A 26,892-nucleotide genomic window follows, 5' to 3' on the forward strand; every position below is an offset into this window, starting at 1 on the left:
ATATATGTATATATATATACATATATATACACACATGTATATATATATATATATATATATATATATATATATATATATATATATATATATATATATATATATATATATATATACTTGTGTGTGTGTGTGGGGGGGGGTGCTACAAAATCCTGAAACCTCAAAATCCTGAAAACGCAAAATACTGAATCTCATAATACTGAAAACACACAGGATACCAACACTTAGTATATTCCAGCACAAGTACATACAGAAACAAATAAAAGACAAACCATATTACTTTTCTCAAGTCGATTAGTGTAGTGAAGTGCAATCTCAGAGTTGATATATTTAAGTATATTTATATATATTTATATATATAGTGTATTTATATATATTTACCATCTGGGTACAACATACACAGGCTGGATCGTGCTTTGAGGAAGGGGGGTGGGGTAGCTGTACTCTATATGAGTTGAATGTCACCATAGATGTAATACAACCACCTCAGATTAATAACTCAGAGATTCTTGCCACCAAATTGCAACTTAATAAAAATAAATGCATTAATTCATCTGTATATACATTCCCCCAGGTAATATATTTACACTTGAAGATATCCTGCACTGGCTATCATGTCACTACCCCGAAGAAACCCTGCTACTTAGAGACTTTAACATAGACTGGGGCACCTGTTCCTCAGAATCCCCAACCACCCATAGTAACCTGCATGCATTTACACAAATTATATCCACCCCTACCAGGATAGGTAAACCCAACCAAAAAGAAAGCATACTTGATTGGGTACTCATAAATAGTCACCCCCAACTGTACACCTCTGGTACCCTCCTTGATGGCCTAAGCGATCACCTTCTCACATATGTAATTAAGCACAAAACCATTAATTCCCAACGACCCTTACTCAGAAAGGTTAGAAACAATAAAAACTTTGACCCTGCCAAATTCCAACAAGAACTAAACTCATGCAATTGGTCTATTCTAAAACACATCTCCTTAGAGGAAGCAGTAGCATACTTTAACAACAAATTCCTTGAGATCCTTGATTTGCATGCACCTGTTCGTTCAAAGAGAACCAAGGCAAAAACTGTGCCATGGCTTTCTAAAGAGTCTAAACTAAATATTACCCTTGGAAACAAAGCATGGGCTTTATGGCATTCTTCTAAAGACCCTCAAGATCACATTAAATACAGGCAATCCAGGAATGAAACCAAAAAAATCAATTTTACAAGACAAAAAACAATGCTACTGTAATTTACAGACAGTAAATCAAAATAACCCTCTGGGCAGGTTTAAATAATCTACTACATCCTGGACAAACTTCAACCCCAATGCCTGCTGCTACTATTGATAAAACCCCTGAAGATATTTCTGACAGTTTTAACCGATTCTTTACTGAGACAATTCAAGCCCTAGCTAGCCAACTACCTCCTAGCTCCCCTGGTCCTGAAAGTAGCACCCCTAGAAACCTGCTCGCATTCAGCTTCCAACCAGTCGCCACTTCATTTATATCCGTACCTTGATCAAAAAATTAAAACCCACTACACTTTCTGCTGATCAGCTCCCTGCCGAGTACCTACAAAAATCAGCTGATGTTATTGCTTACCCCGTCTCAATACTAATCAATCGAACCATAGTAGAAGCTAAAATTCCCACCATCTGGAAAATATCCTATGTAATCCCACTTCACAAAGGAGGCAGCTCTACTGAATTCTCCAATTATAGGCCAATAGCTATACTCTCTCCACTTGCAAAGATTATGGAAAAATGTATTCATAGACAACTCATGCATCACCTAATCCAGAATCACCTTATGGCAGACACTCAGCATGGCTTCCACCCTCATCACAGCACTACTTCAGCCCTCCTAGCCTTTACCAACACCATAAACCATAATTGCAACAATAATTATATATCCTCAGCCCTCTTCTTGGATCTTTCCAAGGCATTCGATATGGGTGATCACCAACTATTAATCCACACCCTGCAAACATTCTGTCTTGATACTAGAGCCCTTCAATGGTTTCAATCCTACCTGAATGGTCGACAGCAGGCTGTCCTCTGGCAGAACAAACTCTCTAACCTTCTACCCAACACCCTTGGTGTACCACAAGGCTCTATACTAGGGCCCTTGCTGTTCTCCATCTTCATTAATGTCATACTGGTATCCCAAAAGTCAGCTGTATCCAATATGCTGATGACTCTACTCTGATTTGCTCAGCCACATCTCCAGTAGAGTTATGTCAGCTACCCAGACCACCTTTAATACAATAGAAAACTGGCTTTCTGAACATCATCTGATCCTAAATCCCAAAAAAACTAAAATGCTGTTATTTTCACCAATACGTAGGTCCACCGCTTTCACCTTTACCATAAATTCAAATGATGGCACAGTAATCTCCCCTGACCCCTCTACAAAACGATTAGGTGTCATCTTAGACAATAATCTAAAATTCGATCTACATGTTAACCAAACTATCAAAACCATCAATAAAAATCTAGGGTCACTTTACAGAATAAAAGCCTGCCTAACCCCTCCAGCTAAAATTGCCATAGCTCACTCTCACTTTCTTTCTACCCTTCTGTATGCATCCCCTCTACTCTCAAATTTAAACAAGACTGTCCTTAGCAAACTCTCAGTTTGCTACAACCACATTGCCAGGTTTGCCTTTTAGGACACATCTTTGCATCAATCTAAATCAGCTTGGGTGGCTTGAACTACCCAGCCTAGTCCAGTATAACCAACTGATTATAGCCTATAAAATCCTCTGTAATCCGGACAATACTCCTGCACTTAAAAATATTATCTCCCCCTGTAACAATCCTAGACCGCTTCGATCCTCTAACAAACTACTAATTCGGAGTAGCAAAATTAATAACACAGCCGGTTAGTCTCTCTGCAAATTCTGTAAGTAGATCCTGGAACTCTCTTCCAGCTGGTATTACCTTACTTTCCACCTTAGGTCAATTTAAAACTAGACTCAAACAACATTTGTCATTTAACTGGCTATGTCAATGTATCAAGCCTGGCTTAACTCTCTCTAGAATGTGTAAAAATCTGTTAACCAGTTTACTGAGTAATTTAATTTAATCCTGACTTGCGCTCAGGATTAACTCTAACCTGTGGAACTTGTTTAACTTGCTTACTTATGTAATATCTGTAAATAGTCTGTTTGTAATATGTAATGCTGGTATTATGTAATGCTGTATATGCTTACCCTTGGAGCATTTCTCCCCGGGCCTCTGCTGAAAATGGACATGCATCCAGTCAGACTATCCCGGTCAACAAATGTAAAATAAAAATAAAATAAAAAGTAACAGGGGGTGTGAGGGGCACAGGATGGCTTCCACCCCACTGCTTATACTTAAAGGGTAATATGTTTCTGTATGTACTTCTGCTGGAATATAGTAAGTGTTGGTATCCTGTGTGTTTTCAGTATTTTGAACTTTCAGGATTTTGGTCTCAGGCTTTTGGTCTTTCAAGATTTTGTAGCTCTCCCAAATATATATATATATATATATATATATATATATATATATATATATATATACATACACAGAGAGAGAGAGAGAGAGCATGCTTCATAAAGCCAATGCCCAAAAGACAGCTAGCTACTATATGTATCACTTTGATGCCAGATCTGGATGAAACTGAAAGAGCAAACAGAACATGGTGACCTATTTCAACCTGTTACTGACAGTTGTATATCAAAAGCATGCCTCCTTACCCCAGCCAGCAAATGATAACCACCTGTACATGCATCTGTTGTTTTGATTGTGAGGAAACTGCAAATGCAAGTGTACATAATGAGTGAATATTTAAACATGCTATATTTGTCTTTGATAACACCTTAAATCAAAGCACCTCTGGGTTCTGTGTGTACACTGTTTTTTTCTTTATTATCTTTAGTGGCCATTATACAATTTGCATGCAAAATAAAACTGCTGTTTGTCTTGTATGTGTTCATTCATTAACTCTGGGCTTTAAGAGAGAAGATTAAAACTTAGAGCTGCAAATGAGGGCCTTTGTTGTAGTCCTGAATTTCACTCTCTAATAATTGTTCATTTTCTTCTGATGTGACCGTGAAGAGCTCAAGCAATCAGACTGTAGTCTCATATCACCAAGAAAAGAGGCACTTATGTCTAGTGGGTTTACCAAGTTAACAAATAAATATGAATGCTACAATACTACTGAGTTATGTAAAATGTTACATATAAAGACACGTAAAGCAAACGAGTGATGAATATCTATCCCTGATGATTAAAAATATAAAATTCCTTAAGAGGCCTGACTGATTTTAAAATCTTTGTTGAAGTTGGACAAAAAACTGCATTGTCTTTATGCTGTCAAAATGGAAATGGAAACAATGGAGTATCTTATTTGGATACTCCAGAAAACATAATGCCATTAATTTAAATAACAGATCAATGTAAATGGTAGTAGAACAGGGTAAACGCCCACTCCAAACAGCAAATAAAACTATAAAAACGTAGCAAAAGGTGAGGGCGAAACACAGCTTTAAAAAGTAGCTAGATAAAATGTCACCAATGTATTACATCCACCTCAAAACGGCACAGCTTCTCCAAGAAAAGAACTCCCAAAGTATAAAATCCGTTTTCTTTATTACAGACAGGTACCAGAGTTAGCGCTTTCACCTTGCGGTTTCTTCAGACTCAATACAAAGTACATAACAATGAGTCTATAAATACTTAAAAAAGCAGGAAAAACAAACAATTAAAAATCAGCAACGAAATAAGTGTAAGCAAAACCAAGAAAACACAGCTGGCAACCGCTAAGGAAGGTAGATGAAACACTGGATAATTGTAGTAAAAAGTCCACAAGTCAGCTGTTAACTGAAGTTAACACTCTTTAATTCCACTCTGTAAACGTTAAACACCAAAGACAAACAGTGTTTTTCGTCCCAGTCACTACCGGAACTTCATCAGACAATTACTTTTTGCGATCAACTAAGTTAGGTTGCACCGAAATAGGCGATGTGGCTTTCAAGCTTGGTGAGCTGATATAACGTTGTAGGACGTGGGGAACTGCGATATGTACAGGTTTGTCGATGCCTTTTGGGGGTGCTTGTGATCGTGGATGTACGATTTGGCAATTGATGATATATACAATTTGTTCTCTTGGTAACCGTATCCCAGTAGGGGAGTGAGACTACTTGGCCCGTGTAACTATTATGTGGTGTTTACACTGCAGCCTGTGAGATTACAGCGGAGTTGAGGATCTCTGCAGCATGGAGGAAACAGTTGCTTACATGTACTATCTTTTTATATACTTTTTGTATTGTTTTACGTTTATTTACGCTTTTTTATGTCATATTAAGCGTGGCTTTTATTATAAACTTTTAGATAGGGAACTACTTGTATAGGGAGCATTTATTTTCAATGTCCTAAACGGGGAATTATAATCCATGGAAACTGTTTATCAAAACAATGAAACTTAACTAGGACTGAAGTGCTTCCAAGTAATTTATGACACGCACTTTTACAATTGTTGACCTTTATTGATACTAGGGTTCAGTTTATGTTTAGCTTCATTAGTTAGTTGTGAACTTTAGACTGTATGGAGCTTGTTTAGAAAAATGGACCCTATTTTACTTTACTTTATTAATGTTTAAGATTAACTCTCTTTTTTAATTGTTTAATTGACAATTTAATTAATGTTGCTGATGTACTATTTTGTATATAAGCACTACTATTACAGGAAGTAATTGTCTGATGAAGTTCCGGTAGTGACTGGGACGAAAAACACTGTTTGTCTTTGGTGTTTAACGTTTACAGAGTGGAATTAAAGAGTGTTAACTTCAGTTAACAGCTGACTTGTGGACTTTTTACTACAATTATCCAGTGTTTCATCTACCTTCCTAAACAATTAAAAATCATTAACAACTAATTAAATACTTAGCAACCAACTCATTCAAACAAATTCAACTGTAATTCTATATACATCATTGAAGCATCAGTAATAAAATAATCATAAAAACTTCCTGACAACTAATTCATATTAATAAAAACATATAAATTCAATATCTTATTTGATTCTAAGTTTTCTCATCCTTAAAAAAGTTTTAAGGATACCTTGGCATTAAGCCCAGGGGCCATATCTGATCTCAACTTCAAAATCCATGCATTTTCCCTACTCTCAGTAATAGCCCAAATGTCCCCACCCCTGATGGTAGCATTAATCTTCTCTATAATCCTGAAATTGAAAGTATGGGAACTGTCTGTGTCCATAACATGTTTGGCTAAAGCATTCGTAGCATTTTTGACCCTAATGTTGTACAAATGTTCTTACGGTCCTTAAACATCTGTTCGTCTTACCTACATAAAATGACGAACAGACGTTACACATAGCCAAATGAACGAGGTCCCTGGACATACAATCACCCCTATTCCTGAATGTATAAGAATAATAGGTAGTGGGATGTGTAAATACTGGGTCCCCACAAATGTAGTCACAGAAATTGCACTTCCCACACCTCATAGTCCCAAATGGAACAGTAATCCCAGGATTGTTAATCACCCTATCACATAATAGCCTCTTAATATTCTTTTTGTTCTTATACCTGAATCGTGGGCCATCACCGACAATTCCAAGGATATGTGGATCCACCGACAATATACCCCAATGCTTCCTCACCACATCCTTAATGCTACCCACATCTTTAGTATAAAACAAAGAGAAGGCAATAGGGCTATGAGTGTGAATATTAGTGGGGTCTCGTATATCCATTCCAAAACTTAATTCAGAAAAATATGGAGCAGCTGCTTCAGATCTCAACTCAAATATATCCTCATGTCCTCTTGTGATGTCATCCATCTTATATCCCCGTAGGGCCAACCTCCTATCTAAATCTAACAAGTCCTGACGGAACCCTTCCTCTGTGGGATTGTACCTGGAAGCCCTCATACTCTGTCCCCTAACAATATTGTGGAAAACATAACCAGGGTGCATACTGTGTCTATGTAAAATCGAATTTTTATGACATTGCTTTCTGTAGACCCCAGTATTAATAATACCATTAGGTAATCTCTCAACAAATATGTCCAAAAAAGAAAGCTTATGATAAGAGAACTCATAACTAAACCTAAGATACTCAGTACAAGTATTTAAGTCAGTTATAAAAGATACAAGCTGTTGAACAGACCCCTTCCATAACAGGAAGAGGTCATCAACAAAACGCCTGTAGAAAGTGACATGAGCTTGGAAACTAGGATGAGGAATCATAAAGTCAAACTCCCATTCAGCCATGAACAGGTTGGCGTAGCTATTGGCACATGAAGTGCCCATAGCTACGCCATCCAACTGAATAAAAAACTCCTGTTCAAATCCAAATACATTGGTGTGTAGAACAACATCCAAAAGTGTCAGTAAAACACTGATTCTATCTTCACTATACCCAGAATAGTTATTAAGATGTCGCCTAATATAATCCAAACCTATTCGGTTGGGGATAACAGTGAACAGAGAATTCACATCCAAAGTAACAAACAGACAATCTTGATGATCAGATGCATCCCTCAAATGTTCATAAAGATCTAACAAGAACTGTTTAGTGTCTCTCAAAATAAACCTATGGGCATCAACCACAGGTCTCAAGAACTTCTCTAAATATAAGGAGAAAGGCTCTGTTAACCACCCACCACCTGACACAATAGGCCGAAGTGGTGGGTTAACCAGGCTCTTATGAATTTTAGGAAGCCCCTTAACAACCGGGACTAAAGGATGAGGTACTTCCAAAAAAGAACACATGCAATCATCTATAAGGCCCCTACTTAACAAATCCCCCAAGACATCACAAATCTTCACACTATAACTCACTAGAGAGTCATAAGGGATACGTTCATAGAATTTACAGTCACCTAACATTCTCCTAACTGCATCCAAATACTCTGGCGTATCCATCACTACTATTCCTCCTCCCTTATCCGCAGGCCTCAGGGTGATGGAAGAATCATTCATCAGTCTTTTAAGTGCTGTTCTCTCACCATATGTTAAATTATCCTGCCTTCTTTTTCTCACATCATACATCCTATAAATATCTTCTTCAACTAATTTACTGAACGCTCCCAGTAACGGGTGCATGGGAGGGATGTAAACACTAGGTTTTTTAAAACTACTTTGAACAAGGTTATCTTGATTGTTATTATTAAACATCACTCTCAAAGATAAATTTAAATTTAAATAAAACTGGTCAGTGGTACACCAAGGCATCACATTGTCTGGTGTTTCAGATATTTATTTCCTTGATTTAAATGTGCTATTTAGATAGTCAGTGATTTATCTTATCTGTGCATTATGAAACTATTGCAATTAAGGCATTTGATACTGAAAGCTGTATATTTAGTATACCACCGAAGTAAAAAGTCATTCTGCCACATAGTTTGGTTGGACCACTCAATAACCTGTCCCCTTTATGTAAATAAAAAATAGCCTGTCTGGTAAATGAGTAGAGGTATATGTAACAAGACCGTCTAAGAAATTGGACATTTAGCATACATTATGACTGAATCATGGTATGTAACTTGCAAAGATTTAGATGTTGTAGGATATGGGGATATTTAATTATAGCATACAAAGATGTCCTTCTATTCATATGTTGCAGTATTCATCACATATGGGTTTACTTCTCTTGCTACCCGAACGTCCAGCCAGTGTACAAAAGATTTGAGTCACTGTATAGTGCGTGGGACGTCTGACGTGACTAACAGAACATGGACCATAAAAGTGACATCACGCACTAGCCCTCAGAACTTCTTAGCTGCCAGTCAAACATCAGGTGTTCCTGCCATCAGATTCAGAAGAAATCAGATAAGTACCCCATTGGGGAACCTTTTCAGTCATTTATTTTATCCTAATGCTTGTTCATGTCATCTAGAAAGGGCTAGTGCAGACATCAGGTACCTTACAATGTTGCCCATGATCAGTGTCTCTTCTGTTTAGGATGGTCACACCAACCACAAGGCCTGCTCCATTTTATAGGTGCTTGTACCCAAAACTCTCCGCAGCTGTCTGCATGCACTTAACCTATACCTAGAAAACCAATGTCTCAAATAGTTAGCCTTAGGTATGGAGGGTTCCACTGACCTACCTTCTGAACCACTGAAAAAGAAGGCCAAGACCATCAGGCCTATGACTACAGCTGTGCCTTTTTTGTCTGACCCTCAGCTTGTGGCTGATGTTGGCCTGGTGAAGAATTGGGGTCTGCCTCTTCAGATACAGTGGGTACCTTCATGGAAACCACACAATCTTCTGCGGAAGGCACATCTACAGAGGCTTTTATGATGCCGGGGGAACCAGTGTTCTTGCAGGTCCATTGGATGCCTCTGATACCTTAATCACTGGATTTCAAGCCTTCCTCCATGCAGATGCCCACTAGGTCTCTCAAAAGGAAGGAAAAAAAGAAAATGCGCATCTCCTGCTCCTGAAAGTATTCCAGACTGGCAGGCCTTCAGCCAAAGTCTGTTTAATGCCTTCATGGCCTTACGGCCTGCCACTCCAGGGACATCCACTATCCGTCTTTCCATCCTGAACCCTAGGCGTCAGACATCAGATTCCTTGCAGAAGCAAGAGGAGGAATTATCTGACTCTTTTTCTGAAGAATCCTTATCATATACCTCCCAGATACCTTCCCCCCTGAGATATGGCTCTCCAGAGGAAGAATCCATTGACACTGACTCCCCAGCAGAGGACTTGATCTTTGGGGAAATTATTACTAAAATGAAGAAACATTTCAAGTAGGAATCATCTAAAATGTTAGAGGTCCAAAAAAGGTGTTATGACCTCATTCAGATGGTGTTACTCCCATTCTACCTGCCTTCCTGGATGCCTTCTCTTCAGTACCCCAGAACCTGGACTCTCAGCCACCTGCTCTACACAAACCTGGCAGGTTTTATAAAGTTCCTGAGAATGCAAAGTTTCTTGTTAAGTGTCCTGTTGCAGACCCTGCCACTATTTCCATTTCCAGTTCCACTGATATGGCTTCAAAACTATTGCCTTCCACCACCATTCTCCCTGCTGACAAGGACAGCAAATCTATGGAGCACAGGTGTAAGAAAATATACACTTCTGCTACTCTGGCTTTTAGAGCTACTAATTACCAGACACACATGGCTAAATATGTCTTACCCCCATTGGAGAAGATCTCCAAGGAATTATCAGACTCCCCAGATTTTACTGTCAAACCTTCAGTGTCTGCCCTAGTTGCTCTCACTTCACAGGTTATCAGGCACTCTGTAAAGTGCAGTTATGATGCTGTTGAGGCCTCAACCAGATCAGCAGCATCAGCACCTGCTTTGAGTAGGTAATCCTGGCTATGCCTACAACCTTTACCAGATGACTTTAGAGCCAAGCTGGTTGATGCCCCTTTGGACAGCACAGTCCTGTTTGGAACAAAAGTGGCTGACATTTTTAAGTCATTACAGCAAAAGGGAAGGAGATGCAGGATTTAAAACACCTGCTGGTTTCTCATATTCCAAAATTTCAGAGGAATTACCCAGCAAAAACACAATTTATTAGAAAGCACTCTCACCGTGCTGCTTCCACAAGGCCTAGAAAAACTTCCAGGGAGCAACCTACTACAACCAGAGCCCCCACCTCTTCTAGCCAAAGGCTGTCCTTTCAAGACAGGACAGGTATTGTCTGACTACCTGACAAACTTAGAACCCCTCTTTCTCCCTCTATCCCTCACTTGGAACACCTTTCTCAATGTCTCAAGTGTGGACACTTATCACCTCAGACAAATGGGGCCTCTCTGTAATACAGAATGGGTATTTTATGACCTGGTTCATGCCTCCAAAGAGAAGGGGTATCCCACAAACACCAAAAGAACATCTCCCCCTACTGCAGCCAATGTTAGACAACCTGATGGCTCATGTCACCATTCAAGCAGTCCCACTGTCTGCAAAAGGAAGAAGCTTCTGCTCCAGGATTTTCCTGGTTCCAAGAAAAGACGGTCCCTGGAGGCCAATTCTGGACCTCTCTCTACTCAACCATTTCCATCAGGTCCCAACCTTCAGAATGTTGACCTTACCAACCCTCTTTCCACTCCTCCTCCCCCTTGGGTTCATGGCCACCTTAGATATTAAGGATGCCAGTGTCTTTGCTGTGGGTTCCTGTCATTTTCAGTTTTCAGCCTTGCCCTTTGGGCTTTCCACTGCACCCATAGATGTCCTTCTCTTCCATGTTGCAGTGTTCCTTCCCATCCACCTCCCCTTCCTACTATGCAGCTTTTTCCTTTCTAGATGGCACAGGGCTGGCATTACCTTTGCTCAGACCGGTTCCGACTGGGGCTTACAGTTCTGAGGGCTGGTGCATGCAGACGTCACCTTTGTGGCCCATGTTCTGCTAGCCATGTCAGACATCCCACTCACCACACAGTGACTGAAATCTTTTGTATACTGGCCGGACATTCAGGTAGCAAGAGGAGTAATCTCATATGTGATAAATACTTCAACATGGAAGAGGACGACATCTATGGTCATGGTAAGATTTTATACATCATTTCCTTATCAATTACAAATTCATGAACGAGTTCCCCAAACTAAAAATAGTGAGAGATGGTATAACACAAAATTATTAACTGTGCCAGTACCATGTAGTTATGATGTTGCAGAAACAAACAAAATAATGGTCTTTCTAAGTGTAAATATCAGTACAGTAATACATAAGCAATACAGAGTTGGTGATTATATTGTGTTGTCTACTTCCACACGGTATGATTGTTTGAGGCCTTTACTTTTTGTACCATGTATTGATCTTACAGATATATTTCTGCTAACTCACAAACTGCTTTCTTGTTGGCCATTTACCTGGTTTTAGACATTTCTTTGTTTTAATTTATCGTCTTTAGTTGGGTGGAATAAGGGAATGAGGGATGCAGGAATCAGTCTGTCATGTAAATAATTTAAAATTCCACTTACTTATGTTGGTAGAATGTTTTCACCCACTTTCACAAAATAGAAGCCAACTGGTATAATCACTGCATTTCTATTTCTGCATCAAAGTAAACGGTCATGATTTCCCCTATAAGTTGTTATAAGTAAAAACATACTTTAAGCCTTGGATGTACAATAATTTAACATGTTTTTCACAAAAGAGACATTTCCTTTCACCCAATGCTATATGATGAGGAATCAGTACTGGCTTCAGCAGCCTTTAGTGAAGGAAGCTTTAATGAATCATGTTATTTTGCTTTGTGCATGAAGCCCTGTACATTGAAAATTGTACTTAACGGTTTCCCCTCCATCATATCCTGATGACATCCTTCATGAAATGAAAAACTGTTCTGTTGTAACCATTCCAGGATTAATCAGCCATGTAACACATTACTGTCCTGTTATATCCTATGCATCACTTGTTGGGCAATCACCTTCACATTAACAAGATATAACGGACATCTTCTGAATACATTTTTAAGGTGGATAAGCTATAATTATTATGTTAATGTACGAATGCAAAAACAGTCTTCCATATGTCATCTCAAATATTGACTGGTACCAGTTAAAACAGCCAGCATTTATTTTTCTAATCTATTTGTTATTGTATTCTCTGTCCAAATATCTGTTCTGAAAAGCTTTTCTCGTTTTCATTTTTTTATATTGACAGACATCATTGCATTATCCAGACTGTTTTTCCTTCCAGATTTGAGCTACCTTGGTTAAATCTGCAGGGGGTGTTTATTGATCTTTTGAGATTTAGTTCACAGTTGTTGTTCTGTGCTGTGTGCTTGCTCATCTGATTATCTATTAGCCATACCAATCAGATATCAGTTACTGTGCTTCATGCAGCCGTCTAATTGTTTGAGAAATGAATTAAATTGAGACTTAATGACTTATGGTTTGTAGTTTATTTCTGAGGGTGAAATTGTGTTGCTTTGATACTTATTCATCCTGAGATAAATTAATTCTGTTTCTACAAGTCTGTAAATAGCATTCTTTGAATCATGGCATATATCTCCAAACTCTGAGTATACAAATTCACATACATTTCTGCATTTATGCCCATAAATTCCACTAAAGAGAACATATTATTTGCTGTAACTGGTATATTTCCATAGTACTGAAACAACGAGGACACGTGATGTTGTGTTTCCTACATTGTCCATTCTCATGCAAATAACCAGTATATCAAGATTAAAGTACAGCTTTTAGTTATTTTTCCATGCATTGACTAATCCACTTGTATCACAGTTACATTTCATGGAGAAGGTGTACTGTATGTTTTTGTGTTCCCCTCTCAGATCCCCCATATTTAAATATAGCAGCTTTGAGATTGTACTAACTTGGCATAAAAGGAACATTTGTTTAATTTTAAACAATAAGCTTTCCCTCCATCTTAATTTGTGTAACCTCATAGTTATTGCAATAAAAGATCTGTACAAAAAATTCCCACATTTTGGGTGGGTGATGGTGTAGTAACCCTATAAAAACCCAACTACTGTCTAAATGGATGCACTCTGATGGAATATGACTCTGCAGTTATTGACAAAAAGGTACTTTGCTGGTTCAGCAGTGGTATTGGTCAAATGATAACCTGATATGCTTGGGTCTGTGATGGAACCCTGACTGCAGCACAAGTAGTGGGGTTCAATTAGTGGCCCCAACACCAGAAGAGGCAGGCAGGGAGGAATAGGAGTGAGAGTACATGGCCTGTTCACCACTCTTGGAAATAAGGAGGGGCTTGCATACACCTGGAAGCATAGTGGGCAGTGCAGATTCCATGGTAAAGACTGAGGAAACCACTGCTGTTACTCAGTGGGAAAGGGCAGGGCTGGCTGGGAGAGCATGATCCTTGCAGAAGTGAGGAGACATTCGTCATGGACAACCCATTGCACATTCATCATCAGCAGTGCATCATGAATGTGCATTTAGGGCTATGGAGAGAAAAAAAAAACTTGAACCACCCCTAAAAGCTGTCTGAATAATAACCCCTCACATTCGGCCCTCACCTTTGTGATGAGGGTTGAATGGGCAAGCTGACTATTGAGGGGGCTGATGACTAAGAGGTAGCAGGAGCAAAGTGTACAAAAAAAGTATCTTAACTAGAAAAAAAAAAAAACATTAGGGTCCCAGAAGAGATTATACAGACACTCTCTGCATATGTCTCTCCATGTAAATTGCTATATGTATAACTGTTAAACTTTATTTAATGCTTTTTTGATTTAAATTTGTTGCAAATACTTTTTATTAATGCATTGCAGAACGTGCCACAGATGTAAATCGAGTCATTGGGCATGATGTCAAGTAGCTATGTTATGAATTGTAATCTACTAATGTTTTATAATAAGAACCGATTCCTCGTCTTTCTTCTAAAAGGAGAGTGATATAGAGTTGTGGAATACTGCCCAGATGCCCACACAAGTACCACAACGCTTTAAAGATCCAGCATCATACTATTCTAAAAACATTTGTATGCAGTAGCAAATTCTCTGGCAGCCTAAGCTCATGACCAAGACTTTTGCTGGACAAAGATCTAATTGCTCAGTTCACTTCTTAAGTGGCTGAGATTCACTATAGCTCTTGAAGTCATTTCCCACTTCAAAATCTTTAGACTCTCCCAAACAGTACAAAACAGTGAGATGGTAACTTGTTTACCTATATACTGAGAGGCTGAGACCAGAAAGTTTAGCTTATAAATTATACATACACAGTTTTTACCATTGCTCAAAGGTTTGTTACTTATTCTCCATTTGTTTTTGTATTTTTTGTGAAGGTGCAAAAAAATTTTATGGGGCACATTCATCGATGTGAACTCTAGATATTTGCTGATGATCTCGCCTGAGTGTAATTTTTTTATGTTAATTGATCTGAAGCATGCCCCCTGATGGGATGTGCCATCTGTGTCTCTGGTATTTGTTTACTTCCTAACAGCATTGTAGGCTGACACTTCTGGGCATGAAGGAAAAAAATGAAATAAAAGCAACAACAAAATTCAGCATGGGGGTCTGCCACTGAGTGAACACTAAATGTATTTCCAGAACATTAGTTCTAAATATGCCTGTTTGACATGTACGATGTGTTCATTACTATAAAGTGCTATGAATCTCATCATTTTTAAGAGAACTAAAAGGTCATATGATATGACCAGCTGATATGCACCTTCATGTTTCCACTTTTAAAATCAGAAAATAGACATTTTGTAAGTTAAAACACCATATAGATATACAATCATTTTCTGCAGAACACAATACCATATATTATCAACTCCCTTATAAAACAGGGTATAAAAAGAAAGCATCTCTTTAAAAGGTAGAATGAAACTTTTACTGTGTTAAAGTACTGCTGACTATGTAATCAATATGTTCAAGCCATACGTGTTTGTACATCATTATATAATACTAAATACCTTCTCAGTTAAACTGCTCAAAAGTTTAAGTGTTTATAGTAAACCCATTTTTTATGTTTATTAAAATGTTGCCAGGATATTTTAGTTTTATTAAATGAGAAACTACAAGAATCTGATCATCAGTCTCACAAATCTATTTTTTTTTAAATTAGTCATTTTTTATTAAATTATCTGCCTTATATGAAAAGTGTTACTGATATGTGAAGATAACTGTTTTTACTTCTAATGATTTATCAGCTGTATATAATCTTTGTGGTATAATAAATCTTTTCATGGTAACCTATGTACTTCCATCATAGTCTGTTAATTAAGATTTATCCTTTACTGCTGTGGTATAAATTTGGGTTATTATATTATGTTCATCCTATCAATTGTCATTTCAATATATTACTGACCATATGTTTTGGATGGCAGCTTTCAGCCTTAAACAAAGAATTCTTTGAAAATAGGCTTTTATGTAAAGATGCATGTCGGGTCTTGTGAACCCCAGACTTTATAGTTAACTGCAAAGTGAAATATGTGTAAATATCCTTAGACATTTTTTCAAGTAATAACCACTTATGACATTTAATCATTTGCTGATTGAGAAGTTAGACTTATGAATGGAGCTAGGTATATTGATGTCACCACATAATGGTGGAGTAAATAGCTCAGTAGCTAACCATAAGCTGATTAGCCTAACTTTTCTTGTGATTGTGATAGTAGATCCTGAAATAAAGTTTAACTGAATATTGAAGGATAACATCTATGCACAACTAACACAGATTCATAATTGTGAAATGCTGTTACACCAGGCTTGTCCATCTTTATAACTCAACTGTGGCATTAGGTGGACCTACTCATTAAGGCCTTTAACTCTGTACCAAATAGGAGACACCTAAAGAAACCAAAGAGTGGTATAGGGTGTTTAGAACAATGTGGAAGCTGTTGGATAAATTGCTGGAGTCGAGGGTGTGTGTGTGTGTGTGTGTGTGTGTGTGTGTGTGTGTGTGTGTGTGTGTGTGTGTGTGTGTGTGTGTGTGTGTGTGTGTGGGATTGCCTGTATGTATACATAATGTCATATGTGGCACTGGGAATGTAAATTGGAGAACACCAAAACAAGATGAACAGAAGAGAATGCGATAGAAGCATTTTGAAAGATCCCTGTAGCTAGCAACATAGCTGTAAAGGAGAAACTGAAATTTAATCAAAACAGAAACACTTGGAAGTAATGATTACTAGAATTTTAAGAAGTAATGATTACTCCATCAAGAGTAGTACGAGATGAGGAAAAACTAAAGATAACAGAATTACGAGATGCCTTTAAAGTGAAAGCGAACAGAATTTTGTGGTGTCTTAAAAGTGAAACAGCCTCTAGGAATAAAGAGGCAATGCCATTTTAATGTGGTACTTGTATAACTTCAACTGAACTATTGTGTCTCATTCTGGGCACCATTCAGGAAGAGGAAACCTAGGAGAACTGAGTGAGTACAAAGTAATGTAACAAGGATGGCAAAGGCAATAGATTAGAGGGTGAACCATACAAGAAAAGCATAAAACATTGTGCTATTTCAGTCTTTGTGAACTAGAAGCTAGAACGTGGCCCACACATTGAAGTCAGATGAGGAGCATACAGGGAAACATCTAGGAAGAAAAACCAGACTGAATGGGAGAGGACATCATCTTAAATGGGCACTTCTCATTGTGGACTAGAGAAAGTATTACTTCAAAAATGTTGTTATGGACTTGTAGAATGAAGTACTTAATTATTTTGTTAGAGCAAAAAAAGATACAATTATGTGAGACTAGGGATAGTGAAAGAGAAAGTAGAAATGGGATACGAGAGCAATTTATAACAGCTAGATACTCAACAGTGAGCTTCCTTTTGCATGCTCTGTTATATTTATATGCACCTTGCTATAGCTTGACACCCTATATGACTTTGGCTATATAAGCAACTAGAACACCCTTGCTCTATAACTCTTTGGATAACATTGGCTCTTAGATTTACTAATTTTTCTGTGTTCACTTTATATATGGTGGTCTCTGTTGTAAGACCCTGTTTTTCACTCTGATTTTACAAAAAAAAAAAAAGATTCTCACTTATGTGGTTTGAAGAAATGTGCAATATAAAAATGTATACATAAAATGCAAGTCATATGAATAAATATACTTAAGGATGTTTTAAAATTGTACTTCTAGGATTTGTACATTATACATACAGAGTATGAGTATCAGTATTCAAAAATAGTCACACATTCAGAAAAAAAACAAATTCAGTAGGTTCACCCTGAGGAAGTAGATCCCCTACAATCCAAGTGGGACATCAAAATCAGTCACTGCATGAGAATGATTGGGATTGGGTACATACCTATTTCTAATAATTTCCTCTACTATAAAAAGTGTGTGTCTGTAATTTCTCTGGAAGTCGTATATCAGTGTATGTGTGATAATGTGCACATGAAGTAAATGTGATAAACCACATTGTTTGTTGTCTGTGTACATATTGTTTCCTTTATCATCTAATGATGCAATACATGTTTTATTGTAAAGTATACAACAGGCTGAGACTCCACATGCCCAGCTTTTGATCAGTGTTCTACCCCTGTTAACAAAAACAAACAAGCAAGTACAGTAGATATAAAACGTGTACACACCCCTGTTAAAATGCCAGGTTTTTGTGATATAAAAAAATGAGACCGCAATAAATCATTTCAAAACTTTTCCCACCTTTAATGTGACCTATAACCTGTACAGTTCAATTGAAAAATGAACACATTTGTTAGGGGAAAAAATATAGCAAAATAAAAAAAATGTGCAATAAGCTGGTTGGATAAGCGTGCACACCCTTAATGTAATACTTTGTTGAAGTACCTTCTTGGGTACACACCTGCCATCAATTAAATAGATTCTGATTAACCCCAAATAAAGTCCAGCTGTCCTAGTAGGATTTTCCTGACATTTACTCAGTTACCTGCTACAGTAAAAGCCATGGTTCACAGAGAGCTTACAAAGCATCAAAGGGATCTCATTGTTGAAAGGTACAAGTCAGGAGAAGGCTACAAAAAATTTCCACAGCATCAGATATACCATGGAACACAGTGAAGACAGTCTTCAAAAAGTGGAGAAAATATGGGACAGCAGTGACATTACAAAGAACTGGACATCCCTCTAAAATTTATGAAAAGACAAGACAAAAACTGGTCAGGGAGGCTGCCAAGAGACGTACAGCAACACTAAAGGAGCTGCAGGAATTTCTGGCAAGTACTGGTTGTGTACTACTACATGTGACAACAATCTCCTGTATTCTCCATATGTCTGGACTGTGGGGTAGGGTTGTAAGACAGAAGCCTTTTCATACACAGAAAAACATCCAGGCCTGGTAAAATTTGCAAAATAATACATCAAGACTCCCAAAAGCATGTGGGAAAATGTGTTATGGTCTGATGAGAACAAGGTTGAACTTTTTGGCCACAATTCCAAAAGGTACATTTGGTGCAAAAACAACACTCCACATCAGCAAAAGAACACTATCCCATGGTGAAGCATGGTGGTGGCAGTATAATGCTTTGGGGTTGCTTTTGGAACTGGAGCTTTAGTCATTGTGGAGGGAATTATGAACAGTTCCAAATACCAGTCACTTTTGGCCCAAAACCCTCAGGCGTCTGCTAGAAAACTGAAGATGAAGAGGAATTTCACCTTTCAGCATGACAATGACCCAAGCATACAGCCAAATCAACAAAAGAATGGCTTCACCAGAAGAAAATTAAAGTATTGGAATGGGCCCAGCCATACCCTAGACCTAAATCCAATAGAAACTCAGTGGGGTGTTATGAAGAGGGCTGTGCACAAGAGATGCCCTCAGAATCTGACAGATTTGGAGCACTTTTGCAAGGTGTGCCATGCTGATAGACTCCTATCCAAGAAGACTGAATGGTGTAATTAAATCAAAAGGTGCTTCAACAAAGTATTTTTTAAGGGTGTGCACACTTCTGCAACCAGCTTATTGTACGTTTTTTTTTTTTTTTTTTATATTTTTCCCCTAACAGATGTGTTTGTTTTTCAATTGAATATTACAGGTTATAGGTCACATTAAAGGTGGGAAAAGTTTTGAAATAAGTTATTGTAGTCTCATTTTTTTATATCACAAAAACCTGGCATTTTAACAAGGGTGTGTGTACTCTTTATATCCACTGTAGCTAGCTAGCCACAACAGTACAAGAACACTTTGATTCATTAAAGAACACAGACTTCAGGGTGGTAGTGAATGTGCTAAATAATGGGGAATGTATTTATGCAGTTTTCAAAAGTATACTGTGGCATGTAACAAGATCATATTACAGAGGAGTTCTGGTAGGTGGATTTATCTTTATTACCTTGGTATGGCTGCACATACTGGGGTTTGAAAGCACTTGCTTTGTTAAATTTAATAAAGTTATAATAGTTATTCAGAACATGCATCTCTGTATAGATCACTTTTTTTTCCATTCGCTTACCAGTAGAATTGATTCTCAGATTCAGCTGCAGGATAAATATGTGTAAATCAGTCTTTCTTTAATCTTCCATTGTTTAATCTACTCTCTTTCTCTTAATTGCCTTTATAGTAAGCAAAACTGTTATGACAATATTTGAGGGGTTTCATTGATTGATTCATTCATGCTTCATTGTAGCTGATAACATCTTGGTTGCAATGAAACAGGAACCTTTGATGCTGAATGCGTTCGGTGTATGCACTGGATTTTTAATGTAGAATTCCTTGGAACTGGTTAGTGGAATTGTGATCTGAGCTGACTGCAATTATATTTTCTGTTTGAACGTTAAAAGTAATTTTTCTTTTTGCATACACTAGCTAAATTCAAGTTTATTTAGATTTTTTTAATCACTGTTAATACTTAAAACACACAGAATAAGTGCAACAGACAAGTAAACTAGCTGAAAAAACAAATTAGATCAACAAACTTTGCAGCTTCCTACTTAAAACATACATATAATCAAGACAGTGTTCCATTGCAAGAACTAACGGGTTACAACGGCTCCATTTCGTGTGAGCTTTTGTTTTAAATGTTAGCTCTTGTTGCACTTTTATTGTCTGTCATCATACCTACATCAAATAGCTAAGCTATGTCTGAGCTTAGAACTACCATTTGTATATGTGTATATGTATGTGGGTACCCAAACTTGAGCACATTTGTGTATGTATAGTTACAGAAACTTGATTTCAGAGCAATAAAAGCTCTCCCTCTGTTCCTGGGTATAATGCCTGTCATGTACTCAGACCCACTTGCAGTTGTGGGTGAGTATCACTATTTGCCAAGGATATCATCAGCTCACAACAAATTCCTTATTACACAGCATGTGAACTCCTAGAAGTCCAAATCACCCTAAACAAGACTAATTTCCACTTCATAGCAAGCTGTAGAACACTGTCTATGTTCTCTTCTGTGCATGATAGCTATTTTAACACATTATCTGAAACTTCCATTAAACCTGAATCCTTTCTACTGAGGGATTTCAACTATCCATCAATCAACTGGCTGACCTGCACTGCCAACTGGTTGGCATGCCCAGTGCTTTCTTGACCTTATAATGCTAACTCTCTTTCACAAATAGTTAACCATGTTACTAGCAGTCCCAGTACCATTGATGTCATCCTCACTAATATGGCCACTTGTTGTTGTTGTTGTGTCTTTCGGCTTTTCCCGGTTAGGGGTCACCACAGCGGAACTCCGGTCCGCTAATGATTGGCAGTTGATTTTTACATGCTGAGTTGCTGGCCCTAACGCACAACCTTCAACGAAGGTACGCCCATTCATGCACGTTTCCACAGAAGACGCTCTAGCTGAGAATCAAATGGGACAACGTCTTGCTGTGAGGCGACAACGCTACCGCAGCACCAACACCACGGATGAATATGGCCACTTCTTGTACAGCTACATATTTATCATGTCCTGTTAAATCAGCCAATAATTGACTGACCTTATTCCTTTAAAACTGGTGGTGCTTCCCCTGTAAATAGCTCTGTGTCTATGGATTTCTCAATAGCAAACCTTATTCCATTACTTGATGACTTAAATAAGCTCTGTTGTAATCCTCCTCAAAAGGATTCTACTGCTAAAGCTGCTACCTATGCTTCTGACCTCTACTCCCACTTAAATAGTTGTATTGATAAGGCAGTCCCTATTGACAACAAGTTTAGAAACAAATGCCTGTGGTGAGATACCCGTATAAATAAATTATATGACTGCTTAATGCTTATAAGAGGCGTCATTCTACCTATCTTAAGAGCACACTTAGGCAAACTAACAAAGAACTGAGCAAAATAGGAGACCGCCTCGGAAAGCAAGTCAAAGAACCAAACAAATGCAGAAACTAAGAAGGAGCTTAAGGGAACTGTTGCTTTCATATTAGGACACAAACAAGTCTTCATGGGTTCTGTTTAAGCAGCTTTATTTTACACAAATACATCACTATAGAGGCTTACTGACTATAACTTAAATAACTTGTACACAAACTAACAACTGTGATCATGTATGCTCACTCTCTGGCTGCTGTGATCTATAGGAATCATTAGGAAGCTCAAAAATAACTGCAAATCATTCTTTAACTATGTCAGGAAGTTCCAAAATAATACTAATCTGTCTGACCCAAAGGAAATATACTAATATTCTAACTAACAAATTTTGTGCAAACTTTACTCCACCAACAGTTATAGCTGTCCCACATGTTCCGCATTCAAAGCTAGCCCTTTTATTACTATGGAACACGTTCTCTCAGCCCTTTCAAAAACTAAAAACTTCATCCATGGACTCTGGTAACATACCAGGTTGCCTGATTATCAGTGCCAGATATGGCCTTTATGAACCCCTAATTAACTCTTTAATCTAAGCCTCTGCACTGGTTATATTCCTGAAGCTTGGAAAACTGCTATTGTAATGCCATTACACAAGGGTGGCCCAACCACAGACCTTGGTAACTATAAACCTCTTAATTTCACTGACCTCATATGTAAAGCTAAAAAAAGGTGTTATCTCACACTTCATTGATCTGGATATTGAAAATCTCTCAACCATGGACCCTCATTAATTTGGCTTTATCAGTGGAAGGTTTGCCTATTTATCCTTATTAATTTCTTTGAAAAAAGTATCTAAAGCAAGGGATAGTGGTTATGCAGTGCATATAGCATATCTAGACCTGGCCAAATCCTTTGTCACTCTTCCCCCATGCAAGCATTATCAATAGACTTGCAAATCTATATATAAATCCTTATGTTTTGTGCTGAATAGCTAACTGGGTGTCTGACAGATGTCATGTGGTTAGAGAAGCAGGTGCCACTTTTGAAAATAAAACAGTTATGAGTGGTGTACCACAGGGCTCAGTTTTGTGCTATCTCTTATTTGGAATATTTTTCATAGACCTTTAGGCCAACACTTCTGTCCTAAGGATAACAAAGTTTGTAGATGACTGTAAATTAGGTGTTGATATTCGATCTTCATCTAATTCACAATTGATTCAGCAAGGCTTAGACCATGCTAATAATTGGTGCAAGGACAATGGTCGCAAATTAAATGTAAAATAAATGTAGCATAGTTCATTTTGGGAAACAAAACTGTTTAATTTACTGTATAGTTGATGCATCCCACCAAGCAAGCATTTTTGTAAGGGATCTGGCTACTCTTGTTGATAATTCTTTATGGTTTGACCATCATATCTCCACAATAGTTTGGAAAGCCTGTTATATGGCCCATTCCCAGTTGCTCATACCTTATCAGACTCATCACTGAATATACTCCATCTTTTGGCATGTGTTTATCTAAACATATCACTCAACTTAAGAGACTTCAGAGATTCATGACTAAAAAGATCAACAGCCTCAAAAATTTTTGTTATAAAGAGAGACTGGCTGCCCTTTCTCTGTACTCAATTTCTAACAGACTTCTCTGTGGAGATGCATGTCTAGCCTTTCATGACATAAAAGATCCAACCCTATTCGATCTCTTATTCTTTTGCAGAATTAATGGTAAATCAAATACTCTGTTAAAGGAACTAAGCCTTCATTGTGAGATAAATAAGACATGTTGCCATGATAGATTCATATCCTAGCATCTCTCTCACTTCTGGAACAAACGTCCACTACACATGAAGCAGATTAGCACCCTTGCTACTTTCTAGGTAACCCTAGATAATTGGATGGACAACCTCAAATGCTCTCACAGTCTACCTTGTCTGCCCTCCTTGAGGACAGAAGGAAATTTTGAATAGAGTTTTTCAGCTAGGCATGAAATAGCCCACAGACCATTGTGAATCAGATGAAGATCGAACTCGCCAAATGCTGTGACCTGGTAGAGTGAGTCCAAAAACACAGAGAATGGCTGAAAACAGACATACATATACCATGTTCAAGATGGCTGGTTCCTGGAATATTCCCTTTCTCCAATTTTTGGTGATGTCGGAGTTGGTATATGTAAGTTCAGGGAGTGTTGGGAGGTTTACCGCCCACGCAAAAAAAAAAAAACTTGTTTAATGGAGAAAGTGATGTTTGAGATTCACTCTTTTACTGGGTTTTGGTCCTTTATTTTTGGCTTGTTGGCACTCATTACTTTGAGTAACTTTATTTCAGTAGGAAGTCCAAATGTATGTGTGTACAGCTGCCCCCTCCTCCAAAGGCAGATATAATAAGGATTGCATTGCTGTTTTGTTGTTTTAACTGGAGGTATTAAAACCATAACAGGATTCATAGATTATGAATTCAGTGTTAATTAATACAGTATAACTTAGGGAAAGAGTAGCAGAGAGAGAGAGGGAAGAAATGCGGTGGAATCTGTCATATATACAAGGATAAAGCACACCTAATGTGGTGTCTGTCTCACTTTCACATAAACGACATTGCTAGAAATCTTTTCTGTACAGTATAGAACAGCAAAAAGAAAGTGAAGTGAAATTAATGTCTTGTGGCTGATTTCATCAGTGCAAATGTTGCAACTACTCATACATGTACACTGTCCACGGGTGGTGGGGATGGGCTAAAGATGAAGAAATATTACTACTTTAACTGATGAGCAGAAATCCTGTCTCAAGCTCGTATATATAAATTTCAGGGGATTGTGGGGGGGGGGTGCAGCGTGAACCATATGAATTTTGAGTTTCAGAAGACTCAGTAATGTGATATAAACCTATATGACTTGAAATTCATTTGGTCAAGACCATATGATCGGGTATTTGAAAACGCAAAGCTTTTGAATGGAGATTGCAGTACAGAGAGGATCTGGAAATTTATCCTTTTCTTTACTGCAGTGCGATCTCTGAGTAGGTATTTAGAATTTGCAGGGGGTGTGGGGGGCTTGCCCCCTCATAAAAGTAAAAAAGAAAAAGTAATTTTTTTTTTTTGATACTCAAGTTTTTGTAAACTCTTTCATATGGTCTCATCCATATGAATTTCAAGTTTCTGAAAGTTCAGTGATCTGATAGGGATCCAGAAGTAGACCCATCCTTTTGTTAGATTGCTGAATACCAGAGATAGGGGGATTTTCCCCTTTCCCCAGTATTGTTTGATCTCAGGGTTGATGTATTCAAGTAAAAGGAGGTGTGGGGGACTCATGTGGACTTTTCCCACTGTAAAAACAAATGTTTTACTGTTTTTTGTATGGTTTCAGGAAGTCTTTTTTTTTTCCATCTTCAAACAGACTTTGATAACATGGTTTTCAGTCGTTTATCATGTACCCATTTATATACAAAAGTGTGTCAGTGGTCAGCTTTAGTGCAGGCTGATGCAGAAAACAATGCATTAATGGATTTAATTGCTTGGTAACTGTTCAGATTGTTTGCTAGGTTCATAGATTTTTCGTGTGGCAAACTAAGAGAGTAATTGAGAATAAATGCTATTTTATAAAGACTAGAAACATGTCCTGTTTAAAATATGACAAAAATAAACATGTCTTATTCCATAGAAAATATATTTAAGAATATTTAACTTAGAATAAAAAGACTCCTCTGTTTCTTCATTGTTTGCTTTTAATTTCTGAATAATGTTGTTACTTTTATTTTAAAGGATGGAGTTGGTTTGGGCTGGGAGTCATTACCCATTATTTGCAATGGTTATGATGATATCAAAAGAGGTAGAGTGATTATTTAAAATTTTCTGTATCTTAACTTACCTAGGAACCTATCTCTGTGGGCTGAGGGAGCTACATCAGGAAGGGAAAGGGGACATCTACAACGGTGAGTAGAACCCCACAAAATAGTAGCCTATATAGATACCACATTTGTTTTGTTTCTTTTATTTATTTCATTTTGAAGGTATAGGCAGCTTTTTGATCTTGCCTGTAACATTTGTTTTATATTTTTGAAATATTATAGGTGATAAGACTATACTCATCCATATATTATAATGGGTGTTGACTTCCAGTTTTGCTGCCACATTTTAGTGCAGCAATTGAAAATGCTGAGCACCGCATTATACAGCGGATCAGTGAATGAGTGTCAATATTTGAGCAGTAGCTTAAGAATGAAAGCAGAGTAGCAGTGGTATGTTTTTTGTGCATCATCGTTCACTACATTATACTGCAAATATCTTGAAGAAAAACTAAAAAAGCAGCAGTAGGAGAGAAAATCAGAAATTAGCCTAAGCCCACAAAGAGCCTGTCATTCATCAGACATTCGTTATTTATAAGAACACAAGACTGTATAAGAGGGTATGTATGCTTCTGTTAATGAACTGAAGAATAGAGCTACAGACTATAAATTTGTTACGTTGCATGATTCACTAATAAGAACAAGAATACAATGTGGTAGAAGAAATGATAAAACAAAGGATGAACTGGAAAAGCAGACTTGCCCTTTTTGAAAACTCTGGAGTTATTCAGAGTAAGTCATATTGGTAGATAATAGTTTAGCAGGATGAAAGGGAAGCATGTTAAATTAAATGTAAATCATATAATTAGGCCCAATTGAAAAATAATCAGGATGTGTTGAAGCAATAATAGATATGGAAGAGTAATAAAAGAATCCAGAATGAGATGTAGACAAATGCTTGCAGTTTTAATTCATGCTTCATGTGATCATGAGCATGGGAAGAATCATTTACTAGAACAGAATCAGTCTTTCAAGTTCTGTGCTAGAAAATGATATTTCTGTAAAATGTGCAAAAGAAGAAAAACAAGTGTGTTAAAATAATGTGCATACTGTTTATCTGAAATATGAAAATGATATGTTTGTCCATGCTAGTAAAATTGGAAGATTAACTGGCATCTGAGAATGTATCTGAAATGTTAAAACAGATTGTTGAAATGCAGCGTATTAATGGGCAGAATGTAGAATTTAAACTACAAAGAGATACTTAGTGTAATTCCAGTCTCAATATAATGAAGTGATATATGTATGTATATTGTTAACCTATTGTGGTTATTGGGTATTGCCATTAACTCAAACTTCTGAAGCAGAATTTAAAATCAAATGTATAATGTTCATTTTCAGACAGAAATGCATAAAGAATTATTCTGAAATTGTGAGAGGCTAGAAATGTTTGAATAGATTTAACATTGTAAAAGCAAGAGTGCATTTGC

General features: G+C 37.5%; 1 protein-coding gene across 6 annotated transcripts in view; it reads left to right on the forward strand.

The window, feature by feature from the left end:
* Positions 1-26,892, forward strand: part of CNKSR2 (connector enhancer of kinase suppressor of Ras 2) — a 2,909,208-nt gene that overhangs the window by 761,711 nt on the left and 2,120,605 nt on the right. For 4 of the 6 annotated variants that reach the window (XM_044072276.1, XM_044072278.1, XM_044072279.1 and 1 more), the window contains exon 4: positions 25,490-25,549. The exons of the other annotated variants lie outside the window; for them this stretch is intronic. In XM_044072276.1, coding sequence (XP_043928211.1) covers positions 25,490-25,549 — 60 coding nt within the window. The remainder of the gene's footprint in view (positions 1-25,489; positions 25,550-26,892) is intronic. 6 annotated transcript variants of the gene reach the window in all.

Source organism: Protopterus annectens, chromosome 5.part0 (assembly GCF_019279795.1).
Source record: "Protopterus annectens isolate FY-2018-M chromosome 5.part0, PAN1.0, whole genome shotgun sequence".
Lineage (NCBI taxonomy): Eukaryota > Metazoa > Chordata > Ceratodontiformes > Protopteridae > Protopterus > Protopterus annectens.